The sequence below is a fragment of the Phyllostomus hastatus genome, unplaced genomic scaffold (genome assembly GCF_019186645.2).
Source record: "Phyllostomus hastatus isolate PE091 unplaced genomic scaffold, TTU_PhHast_1.1 phas_contig_40, whole genome shotgun sequence".
Taxonomy (NCBI): domain Eukaryota; kingdom Metazoa; phylum Chordata; class Mammalia; order Chiroptera; family Phyllostomidae; genus Phyllostomus; species Phyllostomus hastatus.
In genome coordinates, this window is record NW_025333872.1 from 6,894,034 (window position 1) to 6,914,772 (window position 20,739).

Consider the following 20,739-nt stretch of genomic DNA (forward strand, 5'->3'; position numbering starts at 1 on the left):
GGGGTATTGATATTGAGGTGGGGGCTGCCTTCAACACTGTCGGCGCGTGGAGATTTAGGTTTGTTTCCACGCGAGCAGCCTGGAACAGAGGGAGGACGAGGATGCCGGGGTGGAAAGAGGAGGTGCGGAGGGTTCTGGGGGAGAGTTTGGGCGGAAAAGGGGCAGAGCTCAGGATGGAAGAAGGTCAGGTATCCCGGGACCCACGGTCACCGGCCATCTCCCTCCCGCTCGCGTCCCCACAGAGATCGACGACATGCTGCCCTTCGAGCCCCTGGTGTTCACGGTCGGCAGCGAGGAGCGTGTGGCCTGCCCGCGCCCCCGGGGCCTGCCGGAGCCCAGCTTGTGGTGGGAGCACGCCGGGGCCCGGCTGCCCGCCCACGGCAGAGTCTACCAGAAGGGCCACGAACTGGTGTTCGCCAGTACTGCCGAGAGTGATGCCGGTGTCTACACCTGCCACGCGGCCAACCTGGCCGGGCAGCGGCGGCAGGATGTCAACATCACCGTGGCCAGTAAGTGCCCTGGCCCTGAGGGTGGAGGGGACCCAAGGCCTCGGGCCGTGGGTGTGATGGGCGGAGGCTTCCTTGGTGCTCACTCCAGGGTCCTCTCAGCCCTGCCCCCTGCGGGCTGGAAGTCCTTCAGCTGTGGGGAGGCGATGCTGGAGCCAGGCACGCAGGCTACGTGACAGCTCACAGAAACATGGTGCTCTGGCTTCAGAGGACAGCAGGGGAATGGAGCCTGGAGACCCAGGTCTCACTCTGTCCGCAGCGCATGGAGGGGCCGTGAGTAGCAAGTCGCCCGCCTTGCCAGGCCCCCCACTTCCTCACGAAGTGGGGCCAGTAACTGGCCGCCTGCCCCACAGGGTGGTCTGAAAGATGAGTGAATTCGATTTTTTAAAAAGAAATTTTTTGAAAAGGTGGTGTTGAACAAACTTTTTTGGTAATTATTTTATTTATTGTTATATTTTCTAAATTTCTACAATGAATACACTATTTGTGACCTAAGGATGGGGGAAAGCATTACATATTTCAGTGAAGAGACTGAAGGTGCATGTGATAATGACCTGTGTACATACCCTTGCTACAGGCATAGCGATGTATGTATTTTTTTCTTTACACTGTGGCTCTTCCAAAGCTTTATGATAGTACAAAAAGACACACAAGAACACAAGACAAATGCTTACACACACACACACGTACACACCTCCTTCCTCCACTTATCTGGACTTCCTTTCAGTGGGTAAATTTCAAAAACTGAAAAAGATTTTGACTGTGGAAAGGCTTTGTAAAGTTGAAGTTGTGACAACACTAACCCCATTAGAGATGCTGAGACCTCAGAGACCTGCTCCCCGGTGCACTGGAGCCTGGTGCCGGGGAAGCCATGCACACAGGTCACGTGTGCAGCACACGGTGCGCTCACCTTCCCGATGACGTGCAGACCCGTGCGCGCAGCTGCAGCCGGCCTCTCTCCAGTCTGGATCTGCGGGTCCCCTTTCCTTTGGGGGCACTTTTCAACATGTGGAATCTGGGCCGCCACTCCAGCTCTCCTGACCCAGGCTCTCAGGGCTGGGGGCCGGGCGGAGAGTGTGGGACAAGTGCTCCAGGCGATGCGTGCGCAAGCGCGAGGCGGAGAGGCTGGCCTGCATCAGTTGTTCGAGAGGCACTGCCTGCCTGCGCTGTGCCTTGTGCCCGGCCCTGCACCCCGAGAAGGAGGCCGTGGAGTTGGAGAGTGCATGAGGCACGCAGGCCCGGATGAGGTGTGGAGGGGTGGGCGCCAGGGTTGGGAGGAGGGAGAGCCTGTGACTGCATTCCGCCAACAGATTTATTGAGTGCATTCATCGTGCTAGGCACTGTTCCCAGTCCCAGGAATGCAGCAACGAACAAAGCAGACAAAACCCCCCTCCTTGTGGGGCTCCTAGTCTAGTGGGGTCGACAAAGCAAACAAGAAAAACAGTTAAATGAACTCATATAATTTTAGGTGGCAGTAGAGCCGTGAAGAAAAGTAAAATGGGGTAAGTGGCAGAGAGAGACATGAGGGCCAGGGGAAGTTCAGGGAAAACTCCAGAGGGTGGCGTTGGAGCTGATACTTAAATGAAGGAGGGGGCCGTGTGGATAGGCCCTGAGACATGGCTCATGCGTTGGGGGGACAGCAGTAGCCTGTGTGGCTCAGGCTGAGGAAGTGGTGGTGAGTGGCTGAGGCTGAGAGGTGGGGACGAGATCGAGTGGGGCCGCAAGGATGTGGGCTTGTATTCCGTGCCTCTCGGTTATCTGTTGCTGCAGAACAAATGATTCCCTGACAAGTGGCTTCAAACAATAGTCAGTTTCACTTCTGGTGCTGTGGGCAGGGTTCCTCTGGAAACCTGCCCCCTGGGCTGTTGGCTAGGCTCAGGAGCACCTGCAGTCAGCTGAAAGGGCAGCTGGTGGCCGGCTCTTCCCGAAGGCCTTGCTCACCTGTCGGAAAGTTGGTATTGCGCAGGGCGTCTTGGTTCTCCTCCTTGTAGCTGCTCCAGCAGGCTTCCTCACAGGGAGAGGCCTGCAAGTCTTCTCAAGCATTGGCTTAGGATTGCAAAGTGTCGTTTCCACTGTTGGACAAGGCAAGCCACCGAGGTGCCAGGCAGCAGGGAAGCAGGCTGCACGGAAGTGGCAACGTCATGTTGCAAAGAGACCAAAGGGTTGGGGAAGCTCTTTACAACCATCTTTGCAAACAGTCTCTCACTACAAGGTAGCGGACGGGAAGTCCTTGCAGAGTTTTGAGTTGGAGAGTGATATTTTTGAGAGATCACTCTGGCTGTTTTGTGAAAAGGGGAGTATTAGGGGCAAGAAGCAAAGCAGGGAGACCAGTTAGGAGATGACTGTAATAGTCTAGGGGAGGGGTTGGAGGGCCTGGGACAGAGGTGGCAGAGGTGAGAGGCAGTCACATGTAGGATCTGTTTTGAAGCTAAGTTGATGGGGTTTGTACAGAATAAGTGTGAGGGGGTTGGGAATATATGGAGTGAAGCCAAAGCTAGGTTTTGTGACTTCTGCAAATGCTGGATAGTGGCTACATTTCCTGAGATGGGAGAACCGGGATGAATGAGTTTGGGGGAAACCAGGTGTTCTGTCTTGCATATCTGAAGTTTGAGATGCCTGTCAGGTAGCCCAGTTGAAGATGTTAATAGGCAGTTGGCTTTGCAAGTCTGCAGCCCATGCGGGAGGTCAGGAGTCACGGTACCCGTTCGAGTCTCATCCACTCGTGTGGAGTTGAGGGCCGCGGATTGGATGAGGCCGTTCAGGGAGTGAGTAAACAACGGAGATCCGGGGTTGTGGCGTAAGAGAAGGAGCAGGGGTTCTGGAGTCATGCAGACAAGAGTTTGCTCTGTCTCTGTCATGTTTTAGCACATCACCATTACTGCCCTGAACCTCTGTCTTAGCTGTAAAATGGGTGTAGAAATGCATACCTTGGGCATTTGTTGTGACTGTTAACAAAGGCAAGCTCAAAAGGCGCTGGCATGTCGGCTGTCTCTGAGGGGTAATTGGGACAGTCACCACCGGAACGGACAGGTCCTGAGCTCAGGACCTGATGGGAAATAGAATTTCCTGGGATTGGATCCTTTGGTTTTGCAGACATGATAATCAGCCTTTACTGTCGCCTCCCTGTCCTCCAGCTGTGCCCACGTGGTTGAAGAAGCCTGAGGACAGCCAGCTAGAGGAGGGCAAGCCAGGCTACTTGCACTGCCTGACTCAGGCCACGCCGAAACCCACAGTCACCTGGTACAGGAACCAGATGCTCATCTCGGAGGTGAGAGTGAGCATTGTTGCAGGTTGCAGGGGGGTCCCCGCCCGCTCTTCCCCTCGGTGCTTCCCTCCATAGTGCTCTTCTCTGATGCTATCCCCCGGGGCGGTGTTAGTGGGGGCTCAGGCCAAGACCTCTTCTGTGCTGCAGGACTCCCGGTTTGAGGTTTCCAAGAATGGGACCTTGCGCATCAACAGCGTGGAGGTGTATGACGGGACATGGTACCGCTGCGTGAGCAGCACCCCGGCTGGCAGTGTGGAGGCCCAAGCCCGTGTGCAAGTGCTGGGTGAGCTGGCGTGCCTGGGCGAGTGCCTCGCTCGGGGGGCAGGGGAGTGCAGGGGGAGGATAGCAGGGTCCAGGATCTTCAGGCCTGCCCTGGCCTGCCTCGGTCTCTCCTCTTCCACCCACCTGCCCTCTCTCTCTCAAAACAGAAAAGCTCAAGTTCACACCACCACCCCGGCCACAGCAGTGCATGGAGTTTGACAAGGAGGCCACGGTGCCCTGCTCAGCCACAGGCCGAGAGAAGCCCACTATTAAGTGGGTACGAGCCGGTCAGTACCGTGCGAGCGTGGGGAGGGGAGCAGGCAGGACTGTCCGCTGGTCAGATGTGGCCGTGCCTGAGGACCGGCTGCGAGCCGGGACCATGCCAGAAGCTGTGGGGGCTACAGATTAGAAACATGGGGCAGACTCACACTCCACTTGGGAAGAAAGCCGGACACAAAAGAGGTCGGACTGTGGTGTAGACAACGCAGGAGACGGCTCAGGACAAGTGGCTGGACTGGGCCAGACCGTGCTGTGATGCCCCCCTTGTCCCTTTCCAAAGTAGCCGTCCTTTCTGACATATACGTAACCTGGGCTCCTCAGAAAATTTCAGGAGAAAAAAGTGCATAATCCCACCATCCATTATCTCTGGGTGTGTGCCCTTTTCTTTTTCTATGCATAACTTTTTGTTTTTACAAAGCGATTTTATTGTACATTTTCACTTATTAAGCTTATATGAGTAAAAGACATGCTTACTATAAAAACAGAAGATGCAGATAACTGTAATTTTATATTTTCTACCTAGCATTATCAGCATTACTCCATGTTTTTATGCATAAATATTGGCTTTGATGGTTGTGATAATATTCCAGTCATTGAATTCACTATAATTTACTTAAATATTCCCTAAGTGTTGGAGATTGGGGTTGCTAATCATCTCCCTCCCTCCCTCCCTCTCTGTCTGTCTTTCTCTTTCTGTCTTTTTATTACTGCAATAAACATCTTTAAGCCAAAGTCTTTTCTGGACTTGGCTTTATTTCCTTTGGGAAAGATTCCCAGAAATGGAATAATTATGTATAAGAGAGCATGCACATTTTTACAACCCTTGATGCGGTTTGCCAAATTGTTTTTTAAAGGGCTGAGCCATTTTTACATTCTTCTGAACGGGGGTCAGAGAGGAGGGTGTAGGCTTTGAGGAGGAAGAGGGCTCTCTGCTCAGCCCTGGGTGGGGGGGGCTCTCTGTGGGGCATGGCTCACGGTGGACCCGGACCTGGGACTGTGGCAGAGAGCAGGAGTGGATTCTAGGAGTGCTGAGTGACAGGCAGTGAGGTGAGAACAGGGCAAATTCGATTCCCTATCAGAAGTGCAGTTTGGCAGAAGTGGGATGTCATACAGAGCGGTGAGGTGAGCCTGAAAAATTAGTAAAGGAGTAAGTAATGGGGGATTCCCACTTCCTGGCTGAGGAGTTTGGATTTTGTCTGTGGGTGGTCAGGAGTTGAGACATGTTACTGAGGAGAAATGAGTGACTGAGGGCATTGCCAGCCAGCTGCCCATGTAAATCCAGTCAGTCCCATGATTTCCCTTTGTTGCCCCCGCAGACGGGAGCAGCCTCCCAGAGTGGGTGACAGACAACGCTGGGACCTTGCACTTCTCCAGGGTGACCCGCGATGATGCTGGCAACTACACCTGCATCGCCTCCAACGGGCTGCAGGGCCAGATCCGTGCCCACGTCCAGCTCACCGTGGCAGGTGCGGCTGGGGCAGGGTCCTGGGGCCTGGGCTGGTGGGCCCCGTGCGGCGGCAGTCCGCCACCCGCCATCCCCACGGCTCACTCCTCCCTGCCCCTCGCTGGGCTCTTCCCATCCAGTTTTCATCACCTTCAAAGTAGAGCCAGAGCGCACGACCGTGTACCAGGGCCACACAGCTCTGCTGCGCTGCGAGGCCCACGGGGACCCCAAGCCACTCATCCAGTGGAAGGGCAAAGACCGCATCCTGGACCCCACCAAGCTGGGACCTAGGTAGGGCCGTCTTCCTCCCACACCAGCCCCACCTCTTCTGCACCCTGGCCTCCTGGGCGCTGGTGAGGTGGGCATGCTGTGGCTTCTCTCCCGGCAGGATGCACATCTTCCAGAATGGCTCCCTGGTGATCCACGATGTGGCCCCTGAGGACTCGGGGCGCTACACCTGCATTGCGGGCAACAGCTGCAACATCAAGCACACGGAGGCCCCGCTCTACGTCGTGGGTATGGGCTGGGGGTAGGAAGCAGTGGGGCCGGACTTCTTTCTCACTTCTATTCATCGGCCCCTTGTACACAGATGGCACTTAAACCATTTTTGTGGTGGGGGTGGGAGTCAGCTGTGTCCCCTCCGCAGTGCCACGGCACAGCTTCAGCTTCCTTGCTTAGAGCTGGGTGTCTTCTACTTAACATCCTGCAGCTGGGGCGTGTGTGCATGTGTGTGTGTGTATTGTGGGCAGCACGCTTGTCCTGTAACACTTTCTCTCTGGTCTCCTGCAGCAGCCCCACATCCCCCTGGGTGGGTGGGGAGAGGGTCAGGTCGGGATGCAGCCAAAGTTCCTTTGTCGTGGGGGTCCGCAGAGGACGAGGTGTCAGCCGAACAGCCCGACTAGGCTCAGGGACTTGGGGTTTGGGCCTGGCTGCTCCTGCTGCTGACCAGCTGTGTGTCCTGACAGGCAGGTGCTATTTCCTCCTCAGGGCTGGTTTCTACATCTGTAAAGCGGGAATAATCTAAATGAGAAGTTCTCAAACTTTTTTGGTTAGCAGCGAAATTGTTTTTCTAGAGAAAGTATGCTTAACTAGACAACACTAAAATGACAGGCCCCTTGGCTGGGGCCATAGGGGGTATGTGGGCGCTGAGGGATCCTGTACTGTGTCCCCTTCAGTCCCCCCCACCCCAGCTCCCCTACCTTTCCATGAGGCCCCAGGCCATTGGAAGCCCCTAGACCAGAAGAGCCCTTCTGCACATGTGTGTTGAAGAACCTGCTCTGTGCAGGGCCTGACTCACATTATCGAGTCACTTGAGACGCTTGATAGCAAACTGGGGTTTTGTGGTGCGTCCCGACAGTAAGGTTTTTACTCGGGTCCCCGGCCTAGTGTTTGGGTGCACAGTCAGCCAGGGAATCACTGGCCTTGACTCCTTCAGCGCTCCCTGTGACCTCGGTGGGGCCCGAGGGCCTGGCACTTGTTAAAGCCAGTGACAGCAGTGACCCTACTCAGGTCTCTCTGGCTTGACCAGGCCCTCAAGTATCTGGGAGGTGCCATTTGTGTGGGGTGTGGAGGGGCTGGTGGAGAAGCAGGGCTGGGTTCACTGCAGCATCCCCTACTCAGACCTCCCCGTGTCTCTCAGACAAGCCCATGCTGGAGGAGTCAGAAGGCCCAGGCAGCCCTCCCCCGTACAAGATGATCCAGACCATTGGACTGTCGGTGGGCGCCGCCGTGGCCTACATCATTGCCGTCCTGGGTCTCATGTTCTACTGCAAGAAGCGCTGCAAGGCCAAGCGGCTTCAGAAGCAGCCAGAGGGCGAGGAGCCAGAGATGGAGTGCCTCAACGGTGAGGGGCCCCTTGGAGGGCAGTGCTGCCATATGCAGGTGCCGAGCGCCCTCTTGCGGCCATGTGGGCAGAGCTGCAGCACTGGAGGGAGCCGGTGGCCTCGGGCCTGAGGCTTGCTGCCGCCGCTGTGGCCAGAGCAGAGCTTCCCCGCCTCCACTGGAAGCTGGAAGTTGGCCAGTTTCCTTGGCTTCTGAGTAACCTGACTTAAGACTTCCTCATTGGAGCCTCTTGTGCCAGCTTCCCAGGTTTCCCTGCCTTCCGCCTGTGGCACTAAGCCACCGTGTTGTGTGGGTAATCACAATATATAAGCCGTGATATATTATATATAATCAAGTTTCTGGTACACACTTTGTCTCCTGTTAGTCTTTTTTTTTTTTTTAAGATTTCATTTATTATTTTTTTAGAGAGGAAGGGAGGGAGAGAGAGAGAAACATCAATGTGCGGTTGCTGGGGGCTGTGGCCTGCAGCCCAGGCATGTGCCCTGACTGGGAGTTGAACCTGCGATGCTTTGGTTTGCAGCCCGCGCTCAATCCACTGAGCTATGCCAGCCAGGGCCCCTGTTAGTCTTTGAGTTCCCCCAAGGACAATCTGGGAGCTCCCTAGGAGCTCCCTCCTCCCACCCTCCTTCTCCAACTGGGAGCTCCCTGGAGTCATATCTGGGTCTCTCCTATAAGCTGAGGTGTTAAGGGCAGGGCCTGAGTCTCCCTTGCTGTGACTTCCCCTTTGTGCCTGCCTAGGGCTTTGCATATAGAAGGCCCTATGGAAGGAAAAGACCCTTATGTGTATCTGGGGTCCAGGAACCTGGATTCAAATGAGACTTGCAGTTTGTTCCATTTCAGAGGTTATAATCAGCTGCCTCAGTAAGTTCATCAGTTGGGTTGGCCCTATTGTGTGGAACACTGGGATTGGACCCATTTGGTAGAAGTGGGAGACTGGGGGAGAAAACTGAGGTCTCCATGGTAACCTGAGTGACAGGTCTCATCTTGATGTTCCCCTGTACCCCTGCTTCCCAGGTGGGCCTTTGCAGAATGGGCAGCCCTCAGCGGAAATCCAAGAGGAAGTGGCCTTGACCAGCCTGGGCTCTGGCGCTGCAGCCACCAACAAACGCCACAGCACGAGTGATAAGATGCACTTCCCGAGGGCCAACCTGCAGCCCATCACCACCCTGGGTATGCTGCCTCGGTCGCGACTCCTCTGCTTAACTGGAGGTCATTGATTCTGGCTTGAGGCTAGGTCATGGTCTGTGGCTCTGAAGTCCCTGAAACCTAGAACCTTAGAGATGGGGGGAGCACAGGGGAGACCTAGTCCTGTGTGTCCCCTTTGCCTGTCATTCATGTCCCACCTTCACAACTTTTGTTGTTCCTGTGTGTGTGTTTCTAAAAGGTTTTATTTATTTATTTATTTTTAGACAGGGGAAGGGAGGGAGAAAGACAGGGAGCGAAACATGAATGTGAGAGAGAAACATCAGTAAATTGCTTCTTGTATGCTCTCCAACTGGGGACCGAACCCACAGCCCAGGCATGTACCCTGACTGGGAATTGAACTGGTGACCTTTCGCTTTGGGGAATGATACCCAACCAACTGAGCCACAACGGTCAGGGGTCCTGTGTGTTATTGACTTGATTTTTTTCTTTAGATCGATTCCTTGTTTTTTAAAACTTAACTAAACTTAGCTTTGTCCTAGGGAAAAAAAATGTGAGAAATTAGGGATTTGTGCCAGTTAAATTTTTTCCAAGCATTCATTAAACATATAACTATTAAGGCACATTTATTATGAGCCTCCTAAAATTTTCATACAAACCATCCTTTGGAAAACCCTGAATATTAATCCCACCCTTTTATTTTACTGATGGGGACTTGAAGTCCAGAGTGGGAAGGTGAGGGGTTTGCTCAGGGTCTCACAGCTGAACTGGGCCACCGCCCAGTCCAGGTGGGTGGGGAGTAGCGAAGACCCCCCACTGTGTGATAGAGAAGGGCGAGGCAGCTTCCCTAGTCAGGGGCTTCCTCTGCTTGGGTGCAGGCAGCCGGCTGACTCAGATGTGTGCCCACAGGAAAAAGTGAGTTCGGAGAGGTGTTCTTGGCCAAGGCACAGGGCTTGGAGGAGGGAGTGGCAGAGACCCTGGTGCTCGTGAAGAGCCTGCAGAGTCGGGATGAGCAGCAGCAGCTGGACTTCCGGAGAGAGTTTGAGATGTTCGGGAAGCTGAACCATACCAATGTGGTGCGGCTCCTGGGGCTGTGTCGGGAGGCCGAGCCCCACTACATGGTGCTGGAATATGTAGACCTGGTACGCTGCTAGCCGGGGACCTGGGTGTCTCAGGAGGGCGGCGTCCTGTCCGGGGTTGTGGGGAAGCATCATGGGAACCTCATCTCATGTGGTCTCAGCCAGGGCCTGCTGTTGCCGCCACTTTGAGATGCTCAGCCTCTTGCCCCGCACCCCCACTCCCCACGTCCCCCCCCCCCCCCACCCCTGCTCTCTGACACCTGCCCTCCCTTGAGCAGCGCTTCCTCCGCCAGCCCTGTGTCTGGGGGTTGGTCCCACGTTCTTCCTGCCTTCCCACTCTGCACACAGCAGGGATACCTTCCAGATCTTCCTCCCTGACTCTGGTTTTCTGTGGTTTGTCACTTTTCTTTTTCCCTAGGGCTTGTTACCCCTTGAGAATAAGCTTATCAGAACTTGCTTTCCTTCCTTCCCGACGTCCCCATGTGAGGCACCAGTGTTAGCCTGTGCCCAGACCTGCCCCTTGCTCTTCATCCCCTGACTCACGCAGGCCTAATTACCCCTGGTCCTCAAGAGGCTGCTTACCCAGCCCTCCAGCTCCGGGGCAGGAAGGGGAGGAGTGATCCTTAATCTTCCCATCAGAAGTGTTTATGAGCGCTTTACGCACGTTTCTGCTGCTGGTGCTCCCCCTGTTTGCTTCCCTATTAGATAATGAGCCCTTGGGGAACAGGAGTCAGTCGGGGGCGCTGTGTTTTTTTTCTGGCGGGCAGGGGCTTTGACAGCCGCCTGCCTGGGGGATCCTCTGAGGGTAGGTATGACCGTCCTCTCTTTCTGACTGAGAGCTTCTGGGAGGCACCTCCTGTGTATTTTTTAATTCCCACTGGACTCCCCCCAGGGGAGGGTGGGTCCAGGCTCGGGTGGGCATTTAGGTCCAGGCTTGTCTCCATCTGCCAGGCAGGAACCCTGTGAGCACCTGCTTGGTTCAAGGCTTTGGATACAATGGCTGGGTTCTGACATGACGGAGACTTTTGCTTTTTCCTCAGGGAGACCTCAAACAGTTCCTGAGGATTTCTAAGAGCAAGGATGAAAAATTGAAGGCACAGCCCCTCAACACTAAGCAGAAGGTGAGGACATGGGGGGAGAGGAGGGCGGTTCCCCAGGGTGGGCCAGGAGCAAGAGCAGGCGTGGCAGCAGGTGCTGCTAAGCGAGTGCTCCTGGTGGGCCAGGCCCTGTGGTAAGCACTTCACGTGTGTTTCCTCAGTAATTACAGTGATCGTCTTGGTGTGTCACTGTCTCTATTTTGTGGATGAAGAAATTGAAATTACATAGCTTTGTATTGCTATGTTGCTTTCATATAGAAGAGCTGCTCTTTACTTTTGCCAGAGCAGAACATGAGCTCCCTGCATGGAATGCTGAGCTGGAGGGGCAGGGAGCCCTGAGCTGCTGGAGGGGCAGGGAGCCCTGAGCTGGAGGAATAGGAAGCAGCTGAGTTTTGGGGGCCTGCTGGGCTGGGTGTGTCCCTAAGTATGTTTTTTCAGGCTCTGAGTGTGGAAACTTGTGAGTGGACTGCCCATGTTTCACCCACTGTGGTTTTCACATTTTCACTCTCACTTTGGCTGTAACTGTGCAGTCTTTCCTTCCTGTTCTCCTGCCTTCTGGGCACAGAGCCCTGCCTGGAGCCCCATGGTGGACTGGACCTGGGTTGGAACAGTGAAGAAGGGAAAACTTGCCTACCCCCTGCCCACATCAGATGAGACCTTCGACAGCTCAGCTCTTCCTGTCCACAGCCGTCTCCCTTTCCTCTGAAATGGGTCCACCTCCTTCCATGTGACTGGGTGCTTTGCTTCCAAGCTGACAACAAAGTCACCTAATAACCCAGTCAAAGCCCAGGGCAGGTAGACAGACTGACTGCTAAGGCCCTTCCAGGTGACCGTTCCCTGCCTTGTAAGCTGACTCAGGTCACAGACTCTGGCGTTGGGGCAGAAAGGTATGGCTGGTTGATTAGTCAGGTGAGTGGGAGCCTGGCTGCCCCTGATCTTGCTGGGGAAGTGGCTCTGGGCCCTTTAGGCTGGCGTCTTCCCATTACAGGTGAATTTACTAAGGACAAGTAACCTGGCCCCAGGTCAGCCGAGCTGGCCTCTTAATAATACCACACGCCTTTCTCCGTCTCTGAGAAGCCATAGGATAGGACGTGCGACTTCAGGTTGGTGGGATGTCAGGACCCCAGAGCTCACAAATCAGGACATGCACGGAGCCAGCAAGTCTTCACTGGCGAGCCATGGCGCTAAGGGCCCTTGGGGTTGTAACGTTGAAACTGCCAGGCATCGTTGGGGCACTCAGGATCTCTTGGGGGGTGCTTAGGGAAATGAGGGTGCATGTGCCATACCGACGTCAGGTGGGACACAGAAAGCCGGGGAGAGGCGTGCTTTACGAGATGTCAAGGACATCCACGTTCTCCACGTGGACAGACCGATGTGGCTGATAAAGAAGCATTCCTGGTAGAGAAAGCTATTTGAGTTCAGTTCTCAAGGACAGGATGTCACTGAATGGCAGGAAGGGGTTGGACTCAGGAGAGAGGGGGGTCAAGGTAGGTTTTCTGGGGCTGGCGTAGGGACGCGGGCTGCAGGAAGTCAGTTACCCGTCATGTGGCCTGAGACTCTGTGGCCCAGAGTCATCCCCACCTTTGCTAAAGATCTCTCCCACACTTTTCGAAAGAACACCTGGAATTTGTTGGGGGTGCTTCAGTCAGGTGGGTTCCACTCTCTAAGGGCAATATTCTGCATCTGGTGGGGGTGGGATTGTTTTTAAAAGAAGTCCATTTCTGGACCACACCGCACTCAGACCGAGGGAGCCAGAAAATCTGAAGGTAGGGTCTGAGGACTCACGTTTTTCAAACAGCCTTTTTGGCTGATTTGTGAGCTCATTAAAGTTCGAAGAGTCCTCGAGTAGGACAGTGATTTTTGAAATGTGTTTTGATTAGCATCTCCTGTAAGAAGTGCATTTTAATCATGACCCGAGCACACACACAAACTAAAGTTAAACTTTCACAACTGTACTTGATACATCAAGTACATCCCCCCGCTGATAGTCAGCACACCGTTGTCCACCTCCGCGAGTCCTGTTGCTTTTTCGTTCAGTCCTCCCACCCTCTCACCCCAGCCCAGCCTATTTCTCTTAACCCACAGAAGTGGTTTTGAGACCTGTGTGAGTCTTAATCAGTAGTTTAAAAAATATTGCTCTTTGGGGATTCCGTGAAAATGACAAATTCTTAGGAAATGTGTACTAAAACTTGTAGATACTTGCTCTGTCTTGTGCTGGTAATTGAGTGAGCTAGTGCGTTGATGTGCCCGAGGGTCCGGGGGAATGGAAGGAGGAAGAGTTAAGTTTTAAAGGGAGGTGGGAGGGTGGGTGGGGTGCTCCCTGGCCAGCTAGAGCTGGAACCAGGGTGCTGTACGTAGTGTGGGTGGGTTGGGGGTGCCCCAGGAGGATTTCAGGATAGCAATGCGGTAGTGATAGAAGTCAGACACTAGCTCTGGGCGGAGGCATAATTGTAGGTAGTGCTTGTTAGAGTAGATGCTAAGATGATGAAGATTTTAAAGTCAGAGAGCTATAATCTCTGATTTCTCCCTGGGTCACCTGTAAGCTAATGGCAAGACAAGGAGCAAGGTCAACCCAGCACGCCTGGTGGATAGTGCTTTATGCAGTCAGGTGCTGGGACCTGTGGGGCGACACGGAGAGCCCGTTGTGAGAGGAGCACAGTAGTGTCACAGTGGATTTGCTGGGACCTGGGCAAGCCCTCAGAGTATTAAAGTTGGGAAGGAAGGGGTGGGTCTGGTCTTTATATAACAGTATCTGAAACAGCCCTGTGGCCCTCTGATGGCGGCTCGCGCAGCAGTAGGGGAACACTTGATTGGCCTGGGTCTGACAGGATTCCCCCCTGCTGTCCTCACGTAGGCAGCATTTCCAGAAGCTCTGCCTCTCTGGAAAGACAGCGAGTTAGTCACCGTGCCGGACCCACTCTCTTCTGTCTGCCTTCCTGGCAGCAGAGGGAGAGCAGACTTGGGGACCGCACGTGGGATGAGGGCACGTCACGCATGCCTTTGCCCCCCACAGATACCAGGCGGGCCGAGCGGTGCCCTGGGGTTCTGAAGCCTGAAGTAGAGGCTGTCCACTACAGTGCTCACTTCAGTGGTCACCTGGCCCTTCGGCAGAACGCCCCTTCTACCGAAGGTGGCCCTTGGGGCGTTCCGAGGATGGCGGTCGGGGGACTGTTCTGGGAGTGTGGCCTCTGCTTTGCCCTGGAGATGCAGCGCAGCACTCTGCACCCGGCGGGGCGGAGCTCGGGAGCCCCGGTTGATCTGTTCACCCGACCTCTTTAACCTCCTCACTGATGACACGCGTTTGGTTGGAAGCTACCTGGAGATTTTGTGTCTTCTCTTTTGATAAAGAAAATGCACCGAGGAGGTGAGATTTCTCCCAACTCCTGGTGGTGTCCTTTGTTCAGCAGGCACCTCTGTGTGTGCTGTCCGTCAGTGTGCTTTGTGGATGGGCCAGGTTGGCAGCGGTGGTCGGGGTCAGCGCTGGCTAGTAGCACTTCCCGCAGGGAGGGGTGTTCGCAGCTCCTGCCGTAGGGGCGGCAGTGCACTCTGTGGCTGCTGAGCGCTCAGAATGTGGCTAGAGCCACTGAGAAACGGGAGTTTTAATTTTATAAACTTTTAGTTAACTGAAATAGCCACATGGGGCTTGGGCCACTGTCTTGGACAGCACAGGTTCAGACCATTGAGTTTCAGACTTTTTTTTGACTGACACCCACTGTAGCAAAATGCACATTTTACGTCACAACCCAGCATTTGGCGTAGTTACATATTTTAAAAATGAAAAGTGCTGTAAATGATATCCTTATTAATAGACCCTGATATTTCCCATTCTATTTTTTAATGCGGGTGAGGATTCCGATTCACTGAATCGGTTTCAAGTCTTTGGGGGTGAGCCCTCTCGGCTCGGCTCCTCTGCCAGCCTTCCTGGGACCCTGGGGGCCGGGCCGGTGGGGCCGCTCAGAGCCGCCAGCGATGCCGGAGGGCCGGACTGAAGCCAGCACCCTGCCGCTGGGCTCCCTGAGGGGCTGACAGCCCTCCCCCCATTGTGCCCCCAGCACCAGTGACGGGACCGGGAAGGCGGCTGTGGTACTGAGGGAAGAGGCAGGCTTTGGTGTCAGGCCAGGTGTAAAGTTCAGGACAGGACCGTGGGCTGAGGGTGAGCCCCGCCGCACAGGGTGCAAGTAAGAGGTGGCCGGCCTCCCTCAGGGGTCCGCACACGACACGTGTTCCTGTCCCCTCCTCTTAGGTAGGGTGGTCTCTCCTTGCACTAGGTAACATGATGACAGCTCCTCTACCACTGCTGTTTACTTTCACTCCTCTTCGAACTTCAGAAACGGAATCACATTAACCATAATCTTTGCATAATCTATAACATACTCATTATTGGTCCACACACGGGCTGCCTTTACTTATATAGTTAGTTTTATTTTCACTTTTTTTTTACTTTTTTAAGATTTTATTTATTTTTAGAGAGGGAAGGGAGGGAGAAAAAGAGAGAAAGAAACATCAATGTGCGGTTGCTGGGGGTCATAGCCTGCAAAAATAAGCCCCAGGCATGTACCCTGACTGGGAATCGAACCTGCGAGACTTTGGTTCACAGCCCGTGCTCTATCCACAGAGCTACGACAGCTAGGGCTTTTTAACTTTTAGAGAGAGGGAAAGGGAGGGAGAAGGAGAGGGAGAGAGACATCAATGTGTGAGAGACAGGACCAGTTGCCTCTGGAGCGCCCCCCGCTGGGGACCTGGCCCACACTGGAATGCCCTGACTACAGTTTGAACTGGCAACTTTTCAGTTCACAGGCCGGTGCTCAATCCACTGAGCAACACCAGCCAGGGCTTATTTTTCATGTATTTTTTGACCATTAGAGATAAGTTGTGGGCAGCAGACTTTTGACCTTTTGCCAGCAGATAGGGGTTAAATGATATCTTATTGGGTCTGGGCATATATTTCCTTGATAACCGATGATTGGTTTTTGGCCCCATTCGTATCATCATCCCTCCACGACTGCGTTTCTGTGGAGGGTGACTTCTCCCTTACGGACCCGGGGGACGAGTCTGTATGGCAGAGGCAGCACACAGCTGGTCTGTAACTTGTTAAACGATCTTCCATAGGCCCAGGGGCTCTCTTTGCATTTCCGTTGCCTTGTTTTTTATCAACAGATGCTACAGGTCCTATGTGTCCCTCAGTGGTTGCTCCAAGGTTTGGAGCAGATGACAGAGGCATAGAGGCTGTAGGTCTTTACAGGTGCTCTCCTGGTGCTCCAGCTCCACCTCTGTTTAACGTGGAGCCCCTCCTTTGAGGGGGTGGCGGCGTCCTGCGGGTATAAGTCTTGTCTCTTGTCTAGACAGTCCTCTCTCACTAGGAGCCCTACTGTGCCACATCCTGTCACATTTTACCAGCACCCAGCTGTGTGTGGGTACAGTAGATGCTCAATTAAGCATCTGTTTGTTTAGTGCATTGATATGTACTTAAAAAATCTTTGTATAACTTAATTATAATTATGTTCAATATGTTCTATAAGGTATTCTATATAATATATTCACATGGCTCAAAATTTTAAAAGGATATCAGTGAACTATATTTTTAATTCTCTTACACTTTGGAAAATAGCTTGTCATTGTTTTATAGAGCTACAGATACTCATAGTCCATGACCCGCACCTGGCTGTTGTAAAGAAATTCATGCACGTGCACACCCATGAGAGCAGTCAGAGCTGCACTGTTTTCAATAGCCCAAAGCTGGGTGGGGGGGGACTCCAAATATCCTTTGGCATTACAGTGAATGAATTGTGGTGTATTTAGGATGAAAACTCAGTACAGTGGTACCCGCCCCCTCCCACCCCCCCAAAAAGGATGGCTCTCACAGTGCTGAGGGAACGCATCAGGCACAGAAAGAGAACACATTTTGTGTGCTTCCAGCCTTACCTGGTTCCAAAACGGGCAAAACCAAATTGTATTGTTTAGCAGTGTGTGTGTAACGGTAACACCAGAAAGACTAGCCAAGAAATTATTATCATGAAGTCAGGATAGTGCTTCCCTCTGGTGGGGAGGGAGCACATGTGATGAGGAGGGAGCCCTTAGGGGTTTTCTGGGGTGCTAGCATTCTCAGTTTTGTTTTTTTAAGTTAGTGACTGTTACCTGGGTGTGAGCTTTATAATTGTTTGTCAAAGTGCACATACATTTGATGAGCTTTTTTCTGTGTAGTTTACCATTTAAACAGTATAAACCGTAAGTTGTTCTTCCTTCTCTCTAGCTTCCAGCTCCCCTCCTCGGAGACAACCAGTTGTGTGTGTATGTGTGTATATGTGTGTTCACACACGCAGAAATTTTATATATTTTTTATATATATACAACTAGCAGAAAATAAGTAAGTTGGAAGTGAAAAGGAAAAGGAACAACCCATAGACGTAAGCCACGATTCATGCCATTGTTTTCCACAAGTAGTTGCTATGTGCCACTCCCTGGTCTTGCACCTGCCGTGTGTCCCTGTGGTTCCAGGAGCTTCATTTCATTTGGTTCCCTTCTTCTGACAGTCTGCTGAGGCAGCACTGCTGTCATCCCCGTTTTACAGAGAAGAAAACTGAAGCTGTTGTGCCTTTGCTTCTGGGCTTCCCAAGCACCACCACACTGATGACATTGAGACCCCACCAAGGGTTTTGTCTGGGGCGGTCACCTCGATCCCCTAGACTGGGCTGCTCTGACAAGCCCCCTCTTGCTCCAGGTGGCCCTGTGCACCCAGGTGGCCCTGGGCATGGAGCACCTGTCCAACAACCGCTTCGTGCACAAGGACCTGGCTGCTCGCAACTGCCTGGTCAGCGCCCAGAGACAGGTGAAGGTGTCGGCCCTGGGGCTCAGCAAGGACGTGTACAATAGGTAGGACACAAGACGGGAGAGGAAGGGCAGGGTGGGGCCAGATGCAGAGGGCAGATGTGGGAGGTGTGAGGAGGGGTTAGTGTCTGCTTAGTCTAAAGTTGGGGGCCCCGGGAAGGGGCAGAAACTTCCTCTCTCCTCTCCAAGGTGCAGCAGGCGTCCCAGCCGGGGGCCACAGGTCTCTGCCGCTCATACATTTCCTCTGGTGATGAAAAATTATACGCCTTTTTAAAATAACTAGTCACGTTTTATAACAGTTTATATAATTTAACTATTCATATGGTTCCCTCTGTAATTTCCTGAATTCAGCAATTACTATTTTGAAGCCTAAAACTTAAAGCTCAGCACCCACGGCCAGAGATTGCTCTGGAATGCCCACACGCACTACATAGCGCCTCTGGGAACTTCCCCTCGAGTCACCCCAGTTGGTCTGATTATTGCTTTAGTCATGATTTATCACTAGTAAAGCTTTTTAAATTTGCTTTCCATTTAATTTGTTCTTTTTCACATTTTTAAAACTAATAATGAAAGTATGCACGATTATTAGCTTTTTGGTTTTTTTATTGAAATATAGGCAAAGTTTGATTCTTAATGGAGTTTCAGCTGTCAGACCCCTGTGGATACCTTCAGATTTCCTGAGCACACCTCTGTGCTCAGCATGAGTGTCACCGATTTCTCTGAGTGCCCTGATGTGGGAAAGTTGGGTTCTGGCTAGGATGTGAGACCTGGGAGCAATGATCTGTGTTCACCCCACCCCACCCCCTGAGCCCCAACCCCTCACATGGTTTTCTTCTGCAGTGAGTACTACCACTTCCGCCAGGCTTGGGTGCCTCTGCGCTGGATGTCCCCTGAGGCCATCCTGGAGGGCGACTTCTCCACCAAGTCTGACGTCTGGGCCTACGGCGTGCTGATGTGGGAGGTGTTCACCCATGGAGAGATGCCCCATGGTGGACAGGCCGACGACGAAGTGCTGGCAGGTAGGCAGCTGAGTTCCCAAGGGATCATTCCAAATGTTCTCTGGGTGGAGAGTTTGCTCAAAGTCCTGGGGCCAGCTCAGCCTGCCTCCCTCGAGGCTGGTTTTAGTGGGAACACTAATACGGCACTGCTGGTGAAATCCTGAAATACTGCTTGGTAAATAGCCGTTGCCCCTGGTGCCCGCTCTAGCCACTGACACCCGAGCACTGACCCCACTGCAGCCCCATGCACTGGTTGCCTCCTGTGCTGTGTGGACCCTGCTGGGACCGGCCCCACAGAGCTGGCGCTAGGGGAGTTATCTCTCCCCTTTGGTCACAGGATTCTTGCAGTGTACTCTTCAAGTCAGAGCCAGCCACCCTGGCCAGCAACCCCCGACCCCAAGTCACCCTCCAGTGGCTGCCTGGGGAACTGCAGGCTCCAAAGAGTATTGGCCAGGGGGGTTGGTTAAAAGTTTGACTAACACTCCTCCCACCATTTTCCTGCAGACTTACAGGCTGGGAAGGCCAAACTCCCACAACCGGAGGGCTGCCCTTCCAAGCTCTACCGGCTGATGCAGCGCTGCTGGGCCCACAGCCCCAAGGACAGGCCCTCCTTCAGTGAGATCGCCAACACCCTGGGAGACAGCCCCGCAGAGAGCAAGCCGTGAGGAGGGAGCCTGGGCAGGCTGTGCCTCAGGATCCACGGGCAGGGGAGGACCTCTCGAAGGGTGCCTGCAGCATGATGGGCAAGATCCCCGTCCTCCTTGGCCCCAGGGGCCCTGGCACCATAGGCATTGCTTAGGTCTGGGCAGGGCCTGGGATTTCCTCCTCTTTCTTACCCTCGGCCTTTGGGGAAGCTGATTGGGACCCAGACTGGGTGACTAGGGCCTTGGGCCGGGCAGCTTTCTGTGCCACCCTTTTCCCCTTCAGGGACAGTGTGGGTGCCTCAGGTAACCCCAGTTTCTGGCCTGGGTCCCCTCCCTTTGACCAGGTCCAGTTCTGTCACTCACCTGCCAATTTTGCCCAGGGAGGGCTAGGCTGGAGATGAGTTGGGTTTGAGGGGTGTTCCTTAATATACTCAAAATCCTGAGTAGTTCTGGCCCACGAGGCCCACCTTGGGGTCTGCGCCAGGACCGGGAGGACACGCCAGTGCATCGTCCCCGCATGGACTTGTGCACGCTGACCATACCCGTGCCTCCTCCCCACCCTTCTCGCCTTTCCTCATCCTAAGTGCCTGGCAGATGAAGGAGTTTTCAGGAGCTTTTGACATTATAGAACCCGCCCTTTTTGTATGCACCGTGGGCGGCTTTTGTATGTACTTGCAGTGTAGGGTGGGTGGGTTTGGGAGGGAGGGTGCGCCCTGGAGGAGATGGGGGCAGGGGGCCACCCCTGCCTCACACCTTTATTGTTGTTGTTGTTGTTTGTGTTTGTTTGTTTTTTTTACACTCGCTGCTCTCAATAAAAAAGCCTTTTTTACAACCTCTGCTCATTCTCTGCTGTTGCCCATGAATCATGTCCCATCTCCCCTTGCTTATTAGAAGGGGCCATGTGCCTTCATGGAACCTGCTGAGGCTTGGACCAGAATAAATGGTAGGCAGTGATCCTTCTCTCTGGTTTGTGGAGCAGTCGAGAATGTGGACTCCAGAGGCAAGGCTACCTCTTGTCCATGGGGCCTTGTGTTGCTCTCTGACAACTGCTCACTCCGTGTTGGCTGGCCTCGTCCTCGTGATCAGGTGGGGAGGGAGGAATTGCGAAGGAGGACAAGTTAGAGTAGGACTGGAGGAGTTATTAGTGACAGATTCAGGTCTCAGAATCCCTTTAAGTCTCTAGAAGTATTTTATAATATTGGATCCCTAAAAATTGAATACATTTCCAGATGTTACTCATTTTATTAAAAACAACAACTCGCCCTGGCTGGTGTGGCTCAGTGGATTGAGCTCTAGCCTGTGAACCAAAGGGTCATTGGTTCAATTCCCAGTCAGGGCACATGCACATGGGTTGCA

General features: G+C 53.5%; 1 protein-coding gene across 1 annotated transcript in view; it reads left to right on the forward strand.

Moving 5' to 3' along the window:
• PTK7 (protein tyrosine kinase 7 (inactive)) overlaps positions 1 to 20,220 on the forward strand; it is a 60,322-nt gene extending 40,102 nt beyond the window's left edge. Inside the window, exons 7-20 of the mRNA XM_045844054.1 lie at positions 243 to 509; positions 3,641 to 3,774; positions 3,919 to 4,054; positions 4,200 to 4,319; positions 5,628 to 5,777; positions 5,896 to 6,046; positions 6,144 to 6,271; positions 7,395 to 7,598; positions 8,612 to 8,767; positions 9,650 to 9,882; positions 10,860 to 10,940; positions 17,635 to 17,786; positions 18,582 to 18,760; positions 19,244 to 20,220. Coding sequence (XP_045700010.1) covers positions 243 to 509; positions 3,641 to 3,774; positions 3,919 to 4,054; positions 4,200 to 4,319; positions 5,628 to 5,777; positions 5,896 to 6,046; positions 6,144 to 6,271; positions 7,395 to 7,598; positions 8,612 to 8,767; positions 9,650 to 9,882; positions 10,860 to 10,940; positions 17,635 to 17,786; positions 18,582 to 18,760; positions 19,244 to 19,404 — 2,252 coding nt within the window. The 3' untranslated portion in view covers positions 19,405 to 20,220. The remainder of the gene's footprint in view (positions 1 to 242; positions 510 to 3,640; positions 3,775 to 3,918; positions 4,055 to 4,199; positions 4,320 to 5,627; positions 5,778 to 5,895; positions 6,047 to 6,143; positions 6,272 to 7,394; positions 7,599 to 8,611; positions 8,768 to 9,649; positions 9,883 to 10,859; positions 10,941 to 17,634; positions 17,787 to 18,581; positions 18,761 to 19,243) is intronic.
• The last annotated feature ends 519 nt before the right edge of the window (positions 20,221 to 20,739 follow it).